Genomic DNA, 14,956 nt, shown 5'->3' on the forward strand with positions numbered 1-14,956 from the left:
AACTTGAATTTGAACTTGATGTCAACACTTTCTTTGACTATGCTTATCTCAACTATGTTGCATGTAGTCTAATCGATACAGTTTTAATTCTTACTTGCATGTTTAACCAACATTCAACACGTCACCACTCTCCAGTAACGTGAGAAACAAGAATGCAATAAAATACACAACACCATTTTACTTTCTAGAAAATAGAACCCAGCTTACCTGATGTACTTCTTACTCCTGTTTCCGTGCTCCCGTTTCCTAAAGCCTTGTGGGTAAAACCCTAAAACTCCATTGTAGTTAGCTAGTTTAATATGGCTATAAATATACCTGTTTAGTTTCAACCAATCTTATACAGTGTCAAAATCCAAAAAGGGGCAAAATAAGAATCGAATACAAAAACCAGGAAGTCAGTACAGGAATAGAACTGTTAGAAAAATCCTGTAAATTTAAAAGATAAAGTCAGAGGTCAAAACATAAGACCCATTAAAAAATAGGAAAACTCTAAATAAAATGGGCAGACAGGTACAAAGGAAGAAGTGATGGTCGAGGTGCGAAGGTGCAGCCAACATGGGGTATCTGCTTTGAGTTGGGCAGGCTGGGATTTGAGGTAACAGAAGAAAGGTGATAGTGGGATAAATACCTCCAGGTGGACAACCAGTCTTAGGCACCCACTAGGCAAGAACAAACAAGTCGTACCGCAGTCTGCCACTTCAGAAGACCATGAATGGCTGCACCATTGATTCCAGAATCTGAAAGTTCCACCAAAATTAAACTGATGGTGTTACGCAGGATTCCTGAAAATTAAGGCTAGGGAATTGGATGATTTCCTGTAAGAGAATAGGGCAATTGTGGTCAAGCAGGAGGAAATATAAAGAGAGAGTAGAGAGGACTAGGAGAAGGAAAACATGAGGAATTAAAGGAATATTGTGGGGAACAGAGGCAATAGGCTTTGCTTTATTTTGGATCTTCAGAGTCTCATTGTGACTCTGTTTTATTAGGACACTTTATTCAGTCTTTAGATGTTGCCATTGTACAGCAGGGGCTGGTGGGCCTTTTAGAAGAAGACAGATCATACCTGATTCAACATGAGGGTGCACATCAATATAGTAATATTGGGTTGGATGTGGTTTTCTTTAGTCTGCTCCAAAACATGACAGCAGTCCTTTTTCTAGCTGGCATAGGGTTGCACACTACACACTGCATTAATGTGTACACTATACAACTTTAGGCCAAGTTGCAAGCACTCAAGAGTTTTCTTTTCAAATCCGCATAAAATTGCTAGAAATTTGTTGAAGTTTGTACAATTGCAACCATCAAGGTAGGAGATACATTCTGACCTGATCCGATTGATGTTTGTCAGGTGTGAGACATCATACAAGCCAATTCTGTGTTTCACTACTCATTGATCACCTCAAAAGCGAGTCCATTCTTATACTTCCCTTTTGGGATAAACAAAGTTCTATCTATCCATCCCTCCATCCAGCCATTCAACCAGCCAGAGATGTAAGCTTGCAGGCCACAACAGAAGAAGGGTCCGGGAAATGAAATCTTTAACTTGAGTGAAGCAGGGGTCAAAACCACTAATTAAATTAATGTGTAACCAAGTCCGATATGCAAACCAAAACCAACATCTTTGAGAACCATGCCAAGAATGAGTCAAACCAGAAAGAAAATGCTTACAAAAGGTTTCAGAAGTAATCCACAAACTTGGGTACTAAGTCAGATTTCCATTCTGCCGATAACGTCACATGGTACAACTTCTGGGACAAGTCCCATGTCATTGCTGCAGGTGCATAGAATGGCAGCACCCACAGGAAATGTGATATGTGGTGAGTTAAAACATGACTATAATAGCAAATATTGCTATTGAAGTGAGCTTAGCCACATTTAGTTTACTGTAAAAATAGGGTTACAGCAAAATAGGACATCATCGTTCATAGAGTCAAACGGTGTGGATACCCGTTCAGAGGCAACTGGGTGACAAACAACTCGGCGAAAAGACAACTTGGCGACATCCTTTACCACTGAGGTAATAGTTATGTTCAAAGAGATTTTTTTAATAATATTTAAATGACAACGTAGGGCGCCGGAAAATCCACAGAATCACCTGCTTCATGAGAGTCCCAATACATTGAGAGTAAAGATATTCCTTAAGCCGTACTCGCAGGTCACCTTTTGTATTCTAAATAACGTTATCATACGATTAGAATAAATAATATTAGAGTAAAGTTCGTTCGTGAATATAAATTTATTTTCAACATTTTAAATCACATTGTCATTTAAATATAATTAAAAAATCTCCTTGAACCTAACTGGTGAAGGATGTTGGCGAGTTGTATTTCGCCAAGTTGTTTCATCGCTGAATTGTCTTTCGCCGAGTTGTCTTTTCGCCCAATTGCCACCCAACTGTGGATACCGTTAATTCACACCCAGTGATCTCATCACATACTTGGACAAGATTGTTCAAAACATTTTCAACTTTTTTTTTGAGTTCCTAAAATCAAATAGTGTCTGCCTGCATCTGATCACCTATCACTACCAAGTCTGAGTGGGAATGTGATATCCCAATGATGTAGCACATCTTGGAAATCACCTGCCCTTATCCAGTTCAGAGTTATGGTTTATCTTGCCTATTCTAGCAGCTCTGAGGGCAACATGGGAAGCATCCCTGGATGGGGCACGAGGCCAATGCAGAACCCACTCATGCACATGGCCACACAATTTAAACAAAAGGAATAGCTGGAGATAACCCACCACAGTGAATGACGTAATATTACATTTGATGTAGGTAAGGTAATAAGTTCAATCAGAATCTAAAGAAGCAGGCTTTTGGCAAAAACTGACTAAAGTGGGATTACCACAGAGTGCGGTACCACTTTGGAGCTGTTAGAAGATTTCACTCGACGCAGATCTTTTTGTCCACATCTCTGAGCAAGCCATGTTCAACTGGAATGGAAAGAAGGAGCAGTGCTTGGATTTTCTAGCCCATGAGCTGGTATCTTTACACTGGCACGTTTCATCTGTGTACGTGTGAAGTGTTGCAGACTGGTATTCCTTCCAGGCCACTTTCCTACCTTACATCTTATGATGTTGTGTTGGGTAAATGCGATCATGTGAAGCATTTAAGAAAATGGATGGGGAATATACGGATGGATGTGTGTTAACAAGGTTAGATGCTGTGCACGCTGCTGACTGTATTATTTAAAGACAGTTTTCTTGCACCTCACTATATGTATCATGTGACTTAGCAGAAGGTTAATGAAGCTAATTGCTCTCTCTTTTTTTTTTCTTTTTTCATGTTGTTCCTTCAGTAATTCGTCAGAGCAGCCTGGCTCCTCCAAACCCCCGTTAAGCTCCTCCACCATGACATCACGAATCCTGCTACGGCAGCAGCTCATGCGTGAGCAAATGCAGGAACAGGAGCGTCGAGAGCAGCAGCAGAAACAGCAAGCGGCACAGTTCATGCAGCAGAGAGCGCCGGCCAGCCAGACACCTGCCATCAACGTCAGCCTACCTGCCAGTCTCCCGGCTACAGCACAGGTACCAATGGAAGTCCTCAAGGTAAAGCTAGACGTGTCCTCCCTCGGACATCATTATCTCACTCAAATAAAAGAGTCGGGGTGCGTTCACAACTGCCCTGGACGACAGAGCTCTCTGTCTCACTAGTCCGCGTCTCATCCTGTTGTTTCTGTGTGTAGTGAGGTGAATGCTTTTTCGGTTCTTTGGGTGTTAAATTAGGACTCTTAAGTACATTTTAGACAAAGGGGCACAAAGTAGCATTGGGAGAAAGTGGAGTGTGTGTGTTGGGATTTTCTTTCCAAAGAGAATTCCTCTTTAAATCTGGCTGTGGTTCCCGAGCCCAGCCATTAGCCGCCTTTAATCCTATTTGCTCAACTTCACTGACGTCTCTGCGTGGCTTTGATTCCTTGCTAGTCGGTGACTACAGGCTCTTGTTAATATTTCTGTGCCATAGGAGACAGAATGTGATAATTACTCCCCAAATGAATCGACCGCCAAGAATAGACATGCTTCACACAGTTTAGTAAAGATAACTTTAGAAAAATGCAATTTCACATGTGCTGAAGTTCTCACATTTACTAAGCTCATCAGAAAAGTTGGCAAAAGAAGTCCACATCCCTCAACAACTGTGATTATTGATGTTTTAGTAAAAGTCTCATGATTTTCAGAAAAGTTGTATTGTTGCATGGCTTGTGTTGCAGTCTGTAGTTAAAACTGCGGATATTAGTGGTGCTTTAGAAATATTAAGAATTGCATTACTCGTAATGAAAAAGAATGTAACATTAAGGAGAGAAAGAAGTGAAATATTTGGTAGCTGCAATTTAAAGTTAATATGTAATTCAGTCACAAAACAAACAATTCTTTAGTTGTCAGTAAGGGTGTCATGGTGGCTCAGTGGTTAAAGCTTTAACTGCGTCAAACGTTCAGGGAACTGCTTTTTGTTTCATACACTGGTTACTGGCCGTGTGGTTTTTGTGTGTGTGTGTTTTCTTTTGGTACTTAATGTACGCTTCCTTCTCCATTCCAAGGGCATAGTTTGACTCTTATCCTGGGGTAGGCACCTTCATCGCTTTTTAGTGAGTATTGCATTCATTTTCTGTATTCAGGATCTTGGGACACTGAAGCCTATCTTAACAGGATTGGGTACAAGTCAGGGACCAGCTGTGGGCAAGATGCCAGTCCATCCCATCACGGAGTTCTCTAAAGTACAAAGCCATTCTCACTCATTCTGGACATTTTAGAATTACTTATGCCCGTATGTTATATTAAATATAAATACAGTAGTTTTTTTCATAAGCATTATAATGTACTAAATACTAACAGAAAGTTTAGAGATTACTAAAGAACACCACAAAGGTTTGCAGTTTTACAAATATTAAACGATATGAGACGCAACAAATTATAAACAATATAATAACAAGTTCAATAATATTGGTATTATTTTTAAATATTAACTTAGCCTACCTTTGATGTAAGACCAATTTCTGTTTTTACTTGTAGTGTTCATTGTATTTTTCTCTATTCATTTTTTGATTTTGTATTTTCCTTTTTTTTATTTTTTCTGTAGTATTGTATTCCAAAGCCCTTTGATTTTGCTTCATATGTTTCTCTGTAGATACAAAAATTTTCTGGGATCACGTTTTTGTACTTGTTATTAAATTATAAAAGGCTTGTGATTTACTGGACGGCGGTAAAGTGTCTCACAGAAGCACTTTGTTAGTGACCTCCATTCAATTCCTGTCTGAGTAATTATCTGTGTACAGTTTGTATGTTATTCTTGTATCCATGTTGGGTTTTCCTCATAGTACTCTGGCTTTTTTCCCCCCACATCTTCACAGGCATGCATGCCATGTTAATTGGCAATTCCAAAGTGACCCTGTATGTGCACGAGACTTTGGGTCCCCACAACCTTGAACTGGTTTAAGAAAGCTCATTCATTCATCCATCCATCCACTTTCACAGCCCTCTTGTCAAAGGGTAGAAGGATGAGACTTCATAAAATCTCATCTTAGTTATTTACAGTTTGTGATTTGGACTTTTGATACTGTCCCCATGACTATTGGTACCTGGTTTTCTCCTGTTTACTGAAGATGTGTATGCTTGAATATTTGGTGGCTCTAAATTGGTCCTTAATGAATGCAAATCGGTGTACACTGTTATGGACTTGTGGTCCATTCAAGAGGGTCCAACTCTGTACACTGTTGGGATAGACTGCTGGTCAATTGTGACCCTGCAATGCAAAAGTGTGTTACATGACCAGATCATATATATAACTTATTTGTTAGTTTTATTATACAGTACTGTAATACTCATTTTTACATTTTTATAGGTTTATATGGTCATTGTTGTTATACATCCAGCGTACAGTGAAATTCTTTCTTGCATGTGCTAATCAACATGCAAAATGTCACCTCTCTCTGGTGCCACGATCAGTGTGTAGAAATACCTTACCTTGAAACTTCTGTCTTCTGTACTTGAAAAATCTCAGCGCACATTCTCTGTAACCTAGCAGCAATAAAGGATATAGTAAATATGGTGATACACTCTATTCCATTATACAATATACGCTTAAATAATTGCTTCTAACTACATGGGATACATTTTCAGATGTATTTGTTTCTCCTTCCAATTTGAACAGAAAAGCTAAACTTCTGATAGTATAAGCTTCTTCAACACCACTTACCAAAGAGCAAGTAGGGGATAGAAATCTGCAATATACCTCATCAGCATCTCCAGCGAAAGCAGAGAAAAGTCAATTTATCTTCTGAACCTGCTTACACCAATTCTAAAATTGCAGGGAGCTGGTGACTATCTGGACAGCATCAAGCATAAGAAGGTGTACAAGGTGAAGAAACAAAAAAAGTCCTTAGCAAGGATGTGATCCAGTCTTTCCAAGGCCACTGTGGCAGTGACACAAGTAAATGTAAATAAAGGCCAGCTTCATCATGGGACACAACGTGTTCGCTGTATGAGCTCACTTGAATACTAGGAGGCGCAACTTGATCAAAATGTTGTCCAGTTCAAGTTCCACCACAGGGCACCACACACAACATGAAAATGTTAAAGACACAGCAGTGGCCATTTAAAAGGTTTGCCAGTGTTACTTAAAAGAGTCTACAGAACTATCAGCCTTAACAAGTGTACGACTTCCTTAGCCTTTACGCGTGATTTATATGCAATAAACTCATTCCCTCCAGGAGGAGGTTAGGAGCACGCGCTGATATAGCACATTACCGCACCCACCTCATGACAAACCAACTTAGGACCCCAGGTTAGGACCCGAGTGCAGCCATGCAATGGGTGACACCTCAGCACCACACTAGTTCAGCTGAAATGGAACCAGTGTGAGTTTTTTTATTGTGGCTGGAGTGCCAATTCTGCCACAAACCCCCAGGTTTTCCCCTGCAGGTTGGAGGGCTTTCCTGCAGGGCTGGGTGCAGATTAACGTCAAACCCAGGATGGAGCAATTACAGGTTAAGGGCCTTGCTCAAGGGCCCAACGGAGTATAGTCACTTTTGGCATTTACGGGAGGTAGCATGAAAATTACAGTGTCTTCCTATATAGTTTAAGTAATGTGATGCATACCCATCCATAATAATATTTTTTTCACATTTTATATATATATATATATATATATATATATATATAGTGATCTTCACTTTGAAGCCTGTTCAGGTTGTTTGATACTGAGTTCCTGTCTGCAACTTTCTTTTTTTTTTATAATGCTCTTTTCTGGCCTTGCACTCACATAGTTACATTAATAATGGGAATTTTATACCATACAACATTTAAATCGATAAACACATAAATTAATTTAATCACACAATAACACAGAAGCAATCTCAGTAAGTAATACAGATACAACAGTACTGCAAAGAACATATTATAACTGAAAGATGGAAGAAAACATAAACCTCCGGAGAGCAGCAGTACAGAGGAAAACCGCACTGGGGACCCACAGTTGGTTTCAAGTGACAAGGTCACAGTTCTGATGATCGAGGCTATCCTCTACATCCTGATCATTCTATAATATCTTACGTAAGTGCTGGACAGTATGATAAGCAGCAGAGTGACCTTTTTTTGTTGTATTCCAAGGCAACCAGTTTCCCTACTGTAACTTTCCATAGTTAAGTGTAATAGTTTGATAATGTCGAAGTGGCCCTAAGTGCCACGGCAATCTTCTGAATTAAGAAATGTAGGGGCCAGGTCCCTGACATTCATGGCGTCCAGCTCTGAGGTGAATTTTCTTCTTTCGGCTGCTCCCGTTAGGGGTTGCCACAGCGGATCATCTTCTTCCATATCTTTCTGTCGTCTGCATCTTGTTCTGTTACACCCATCACCTGCATGTCCTCTCTCACCACATCCATAAACCTTCTCTTAGGCCTTCCTCATTTCCTCTTCCCTGGCAACTCTATCCTTCGCATCCTTCTTTCATTATACTCAGCATCTCTCCTCTGCACATGTCCAAACCAACGTAATCTCGCCTCTCTGACTTTGTCTCCCAAACGTCCAACCTGAGCTGACCCTCTAATGTCCTCATTTCTAATCCTATCTGTCCTCGTCACGCACAATGCAAATCTTAGCATCTTTAACTCTGTCACCTCCAGCTCTGTTTCCTGCATTCTGCTCAGTGTCACCATCTCCAACCCATATAACACAGCTGGTCTCACTACTGTCCTGTAGACCTTCCCTTTCACTCTTGCTGATACCCGTCTGTCACAAGTCACTCCTGACACTCTTCTCCACCCTGCCTGCACTCTCTTCTTCACTTCTCTTCCACAATCCCCATTACTCTGTACTGTTGATCCCAAGTATTTAAACTCCTCCACTTTCGCCAGCTCTACTCCCTGCATCCTCACCATTCCACTGACCTCCCTCTCATTCACTCACATGTATTCTGTCTTGTTCCTACTGTCCTTCATTCCTCTCCTCTCTCGATCATATCTCCACATCTCCAGGGTCTCCTCAACCTGCTCCCTACTATCGCTACAGATCACAATGTCGCCAGCAAACATCATAGTCCATGGGGACTCCTGTCTAATCTCGTCTGTCAACCTGTCCATCACCATTGCAAATAAGAAAGGACTCAGAGCCGATCCCTGATGTAATCCCACCTCAGTCACTCCTACCGCAGACCTCACCACTGTCACACTTCCCTCGTACATATCCTGTACAACTCTTACATACTTCTCTGCCACTCCCGACTTCCTCATACAATACCACAACTCCTCTCGAGGCACCCTGTCATATGCTTTCTCCACTCAGACGCAATGCAATTCCTTCTGGCCTTCTCTATACTTCTCCATCAACATCCTCAGAGCAAATAATTGCATCTGTCCAGCTCTGAGGTAAATGACAGGACTTTATTGTACAGTTGATATTTTAACTTTAGAAATGTAGGGCTGCATGGAGTTTTAGGTGCCAGCCCATAGTCAGTTTAACTCCTATCTGTTGTGGTTTCTATGTGGGTTTGATGATCTCTCAATCTGCTGGTTGTTAAACTCTGAGTCTTAATCTGCCGATTGTTACACAGAAACTGTTCTACTATTAAAGTGAATATCAATCTAAAGTGGGTGCCTCATTCCTTTTGCTGCCAAGATACTGTTGACCCTGTGCAACTGTGAACAAGAAGAGCATCACATTCTCAAACCTATTTACTCCCATTAATAATAATAATAACAATAATAATAACATTTTATTTATGTAGTGCCTCTACCACGCTCAAGGTGCTTCACAGAGTCTAAGAAAGAAACAGCAGGTATGTAACATTGGATAAAAATGTTTCCTGAATAGAACACTAAAACAGATAGATACAGGATGCACAAAGCATTTAGTAGAATAAAACATAATAAAAATACTAAATTCTACAATAAAAGAAAAGCCTAGCAGATAACATAATTTGTGATATAACATACACAAATTATACTGAGCATCTGGACAGAGAGAAAAACTGAAAAGATGGGGCAGGATGTCAGGTTAAGTTAAACGCCTTCCTGAACAGATGAGTTTTAAGTTATTTTTGAAAAGAATTAATTGAGTCAGTTGGGAGGTCATTCCAAAGTGTGGGCGCTATATAGCTGAAGGCCCTGCTATCACCCACAGAGTGCAGGTTAGTATGGGGCACAACATGATTGGCAGAATCAGAGGACCTTAGTGGGAGAACAGGAACTAAGTGATGGAGATCACTGATGTAGTCCGGTGCAAGGCCATTTAAAGCTTTGGAGGTTCATAATAGAATTTTATATTCAATCCTGTAAGACACAGGGAGCCAGTGGAGGCGAAGAAGGATGAAGGCTAAGTACTCGCTTTTGCTGGTTCGTGTTTGGACTCTTGCAGCAGAGTTTTGAATGGAGTTGTGATATAAAGATTAGGAGTGGCTCCTGCCAGTAGGGAGTTACAATAATCGATGTGGGATGTGATAAAAGCAGGGACGAGTTTCTCAGCATTAGAAAAAGAGAGGAATGTGGGAGGCCGGAAGCTAACCCTGTAGTATTGGGTACAAAGCAGGAACCATCCTGGACAGGGCACCCATCCACACTTAGACAAGGGCACATTTGATTCACCAGCTAACCTAATCTGCAGCTGTTTGGGATGTTTGAGGAAATCTGGGGTGCAAAGAAAAAACCCACATGAACACAGGTGATCTGATAACCACTGTACCACTAAGAACAAGAGTAAAGAGCAAGGAAAATAAATGTCAACTATTCTACACATGGCATGTTTGAGTTTTAAATGCTTCTTGTTACTTGAGCAAAGTATTCAAATGTAGGGCTTGTTGCCAGTTCTTCATGTCAGTGACTTTACCTGTGATAGGTCACATTAAACATTAAACTTTATGGGTTAACTTCCTAAGTTATACTGGACAATAGCATCAGCTAAATAACAGTGTAGCCTTCTCCTACTTACTTCATGCAGTTTAGATTCACAAGGGACTAGAGCCTAGATCCTCTAAGAAATTCAAAATAAATTTGCTTTACCACAGTAACACTGGCTGTGATTTGTTACCTGATGTGCTGAATCACAAACCTTCAGAAAATGTAGATGTGCCACCTGTGTATCTCACACCAGTGGTTGTTTGATAAAAATAGTAGTGTCACCCTGATACAGTAAATAAAGGATACTGCAAATTAGTACTAACTTTGGGCAAAATATTATCACCTCTCTTTATACAGAACTGGGAAACTTATTTATTAGGCTTCCACATAAACCTAATTAGATATTTCTGTGCTTCCTCTTGCATCATTTTGGTTAGGTATTATTTCTATGAAAGTATATTTTTTCCTCTCTTTTATAATAATATATTATCTATACCAGCATGTTTTCTCAATTTCAGAATGGGTTTTTATTCCAGTTTTCTTTCCATAGCTCAAAGACCTGAAGGTTTTGTGGATTAGTGATTAGTAACTGGCCCAGTCTTCAGTTGTTTTTTTTTTTTCTTTCTTTTAATTGATTTTAATTTGTCTTATTTGCTTCTATTAGTTTAGTTATTTTCACTTGGTGTTCTTTCAGTTAGGTTATGTGTCAGTCGATCAGATGATGAGGAGGCGAAACCCCTAATTGGGTAACAGGTCTCAGGTCCCACAATCAGCTTTGACGACAGTACCTGTGGGCTATAAAAACTCTTTGTACCACTGTCTCTGTGCAATGGCACTGCCCTGCCCTGTACTCCTCTGCTCTCCCTCTTTACAAATTTAGGCTTTGTTAATTTGCAACTATACAGTATGGGCGCCGGACCCGACACAGATGGACACGAAGACACATATAAAAAGTACAAAGACTTTTATTTTTCTTCACCCGTGGGCGCACGTCTTCCCTGTGACCCACAGGCAATACACAGTCCCACAAAACACCAGTCGAACACACAGCAACACCACCTTTCTTCCTTTACCACCACTCCTTCTCAAACTTCGTCTCCTTCCTCCCAACTCTGGCTCTTCCAAGTGGTGGTGGCTGGGCCCTTTTATAGCCCACCCGGAAGCGTTCCAGGTGATTGACCACCTGGTCCTAATTGCACTTCCGGGTGGGGCTGAAGACTCATCCAGCCGGGCTGTTGGAAGCAGACAGCCCCCCGAGCGGCCACCCGGGCCCCAACCAAGCTGTGGAGGACTCCATCTCCAATGGAGCCCTGCGGGTGGTTGGGGAATCACCGTTGGCCAGGGAGGCTGCCACCAAGCATCCCGGGGGAGATATTGGACTGCCCATGGTGGCTCCCCCGGAACATAAGCAGCAGGGTCATTCCTGTCGGGCATGGGACCCGGCTGTCCTTCACACTATATAACTACTTCTATATAATATTTGTGTGTGATTGTGAAGTAATAAGTCTCCTTAAGTTGTTTTTGTTTATTATACATTTTATTGTTTGGTTTGAACTTTTTTTCAGATGTTTTATACCTTACTGGACCGCCTTCCGTGTCGATAGTTCGCTTTGCTGGCAATCAGTCCACGGGTATGTTCAAAACTCTAGCCCTGAGATTGATTTATAGTTATAGCAAATGCTAGGACTGTAAGAAGTTGTCACCTATGCAAGACAAATGGTAATCTACTTGCTGAAGTATTTCCAGTATCTAGCTTAATATGTAGAAGGAATTTAATTTCTCCTCCATGGTCATCGATCCTGATTTTGTTGGCAATTGAATGTTTATGCAGTTTTACAGTTTGTAAGCGTGTGCGATTATATAGGCTTTATTTGTTGACTGTTAACACACAACCGAACTACTACTGTTCTTAGCAGAGTGGATGTACAGTATATAAGATATTATGTTTGATGGATGAGCGTTAAATTGGTTGTACTGACATGAGAGTATCATTGTTGTATTCACCTAATGAAGCTGAAAAAATGATACGCTGTATGGTGTAGGTTTTGAAGAAAAATGAGTGTTGCATAAAAACATCACATGGAAATGTTGCACGATTTTGCTTATCTTTAAGTATATAACTATATATACACTGCTCACAAAAATTAAAGGAACACTTTAAAGAAACACATTAGATACATCAGATCTCAATATGAAGTTGGATATCTATACAAATAACGACAGGGCAATGTCTTAGGAACAAAAGGATGTCAAGTCTTTTAATGGAAATAAAAGTTTTCTGCCTACAGAGGGCTCAATTGTGTAGACACCCTAAAATCAGAGTGAAATGAAGATGTGGCAGGCTAGTCCATTTTTTCAAAAACTTAATTTCTGCTACTCAAAATGCTTTTCAGTATCTTGTGTGGCCCCCACGAGCTTGTATGCATGCTTGACAACGTCGGGGCATGCTCCTAATGAGACGACGGATGGTGTCTTGTGGCATTTCCTCCCAGATCTGTATGAGGGCATCCCTGAGCTGTTGTACAGTCTGAGGAGCAACCTGGCGGCGCCTAATGGACCGAAACATAATGTCCCACAGATGTTCTATTGGGTTTAAGTCAGGGGATCGTGAAGGCCATTCAATTGTTTCAATTCCTTCATCCTCCAGGTACTGCCTGCATACTCTTGCCACATGAGGCCGGGCATTGTCGTGCATTAGGAGGAAACCAGGACCTACTGCACCAGCGTAGGGTCTGACAATGGGTTCAAGGATTTCATCTCGATACCTTATGGCAGTCAGAGCACCATTTCCTACGCAGTAGATGTCTGTGCGTCCCTCCATGGATATGCCTCCCCAGACCATCACTGACCCACCACCAAACCTGTCATGTTGAACGACGTGCAGGCAGCATATCGTTCTCCTTGTCTTCTCCAGACTCTTTCACGTCTATCACAGCTGCTCAGGGTGAACCTGCTCTCGTGGCAGACTTGCCAATTCTGGTGTTCTTGAGCAAATACCAGTCGAGCTCCATGGTGCTGGGCAGTGAGCACAGGGCCCACTACAGGACGTCGGGACCTCAGGCCATCTTCATGAAGTCTGTTCCTGATTGTTTGGGTAGAGACATTCACACCAGTGGCCCTCTGGAGGTCATTCTGTAGGGCATGAGCAGTGCTCAGCCTGTTCCGCCTTGCACAAAGGAGCAGGTATCGGTCCTGCTGATGGGTTGAGGACCTTCTACGGCCCTGTCCAGCTCTCCGAGAATAACAGCCAGTCTCCTGAAATCTCCTCCATGTTCTGGAGATTGTGCTGGGAGACACATTAAACCTTCTTGCTGCAGCACGTGTGGATGTGCCATCCTGGAGAAGTTGGACAACCTGTGCAACTTCTGTAGGGTTAAGGAATCGCCTCATACTGCCAGTAGAGATGATTACTCAAGCCAAAACTAGCACGAGTGGAAAACCAGCCAAAAAAGATCAAGAGGGAGAAACTTGAAATGACCTCCACATGTAAAACCAGTCCTGTTTTGAGGGTTTTCTAATTGTTGCCACTTTAGTGCACCTGTCGTTAAGTCCATGAACACCAATACAGCTGAAAGTGATTAACAATGACCTCAGCTGCTTAACCAACCAGAACATTATCAGACAGGTTTAATTGATTTCATGCCAGGCCCAATAAAAAAGTGTTCCTTTAATTTTTGTGAGCAGTGTATAGATAGATAGAGAGAGAGAGAGAGAGAGAGAGAGAGAGAACGTAGATAGGTTAATTTTAAGGCTATATATACTTCACAAGTTTTATAGCATTTTTTTATTTTCTTTTTTTGTACACCGTTAACATCATCAGTTGCTGCTGCTACTGTCAAATTTGTCACCACTTCAGACATTCTGGTCCTTCTACTACAAATATGGTGATAATCAGGATGTTGGCATCACTTGGTAGATCAAAAAGATAAACCATTATTAGCAAGTTATTCTCCAAGCCATGCAGGCTCCTTTGGTTTGGACTCGCCTTTTGACTTTGACTTGTGTGCTTGCTTTGCCCTTCAAGTTCTGATGCACTGATTCTCTTTTTAACTTTCTAGTTTTGACCCCAGCTCAGCACTGATTTCAATCTCCTCTATCGTGATCGTCTCATTTTCCCAGGCATTCCCAATAATCCTCAGGCCTTCTTCCCTGTACTATGAATCAGAATTTTTTTTTTTTAAATTGAGGGGCCAATCCTGACTCAATTCATTTGTAAAAGTCAGATGTGACAAATTAAAAACAATAAGCAGTCAATTTTGAACATTCATACTTTTGATTTCACTTCTGGTTGAGCATTCATTCTCATCTGGTCTGTACTTTCTCTCTCCTATTAGCTCTCTATACGAGTTTTACAAGTTTTAATTGTCTGGCTTGCCTATTCTCAGGAATGGCTGACTTTTTTGTTACAAATGGTGTAGCAGGCAGACTAGTGTTAATGTTTATGAGTTCAAAAATGTTTTTTGTTTACCAACAATTTATCAATTCACAAGAAAGAAAAAAAGCAAGCCTCATAAATATCATTTTGTGCCATGGACGGGCCAATTTTCTTATACAAAGTTTAGAATATCCCTCTAGTATCCTCGCAAGAAGTAAAAATAAAATCCGCGCAAAGCTAGTTGAAAGTCACACCTATT

The 14,956-nt window shown here is 41.0% G+C and overlaps 1 protein-coding gene across 8 annotated transcripts in view; it reads left to right on the top strand.

The window, feature by feature from the left end:
- Positions 1-14,956, top strand: part of LOC120540282 (microphthalmia-associated transcription factor-like) — a 219,738-nt gene that overhangs the window by 113,053 nt on the left and 91,729 nt on the right. For 7 of the 8 annotated variants that reach the window (XM_039770900.1, XM_039770901.1, XM_039770904.1 and 4 more), the window contains exon 2: positions 3,300-3,549. In XM_039770900.1, coding sequence (XP_039626834.1) covers positions 3,300-3,549 — 250 coding nt within the window. The remainder of the gene's footprint in view (positions 1-3,299; positions 3,550-14,956) is intronic. The other variant, XM_039770902.1, reaches the window with a different exon arrangement.

This window comes from Polypterus senegalus, chromosome 12 (assembly GCF_016835505.1).
Source record: "Polypterus senegalus isolate Bchr_013 chromosome 12, ASM1683550v1, whole genome shotgun sequence".
Taxonomy (NCBI): Eukaryota; Metazoa; Chordata; class Cladistia; order Polypteriformes; family Polypteridae; genus Polypterus; species Polypterus senegalus.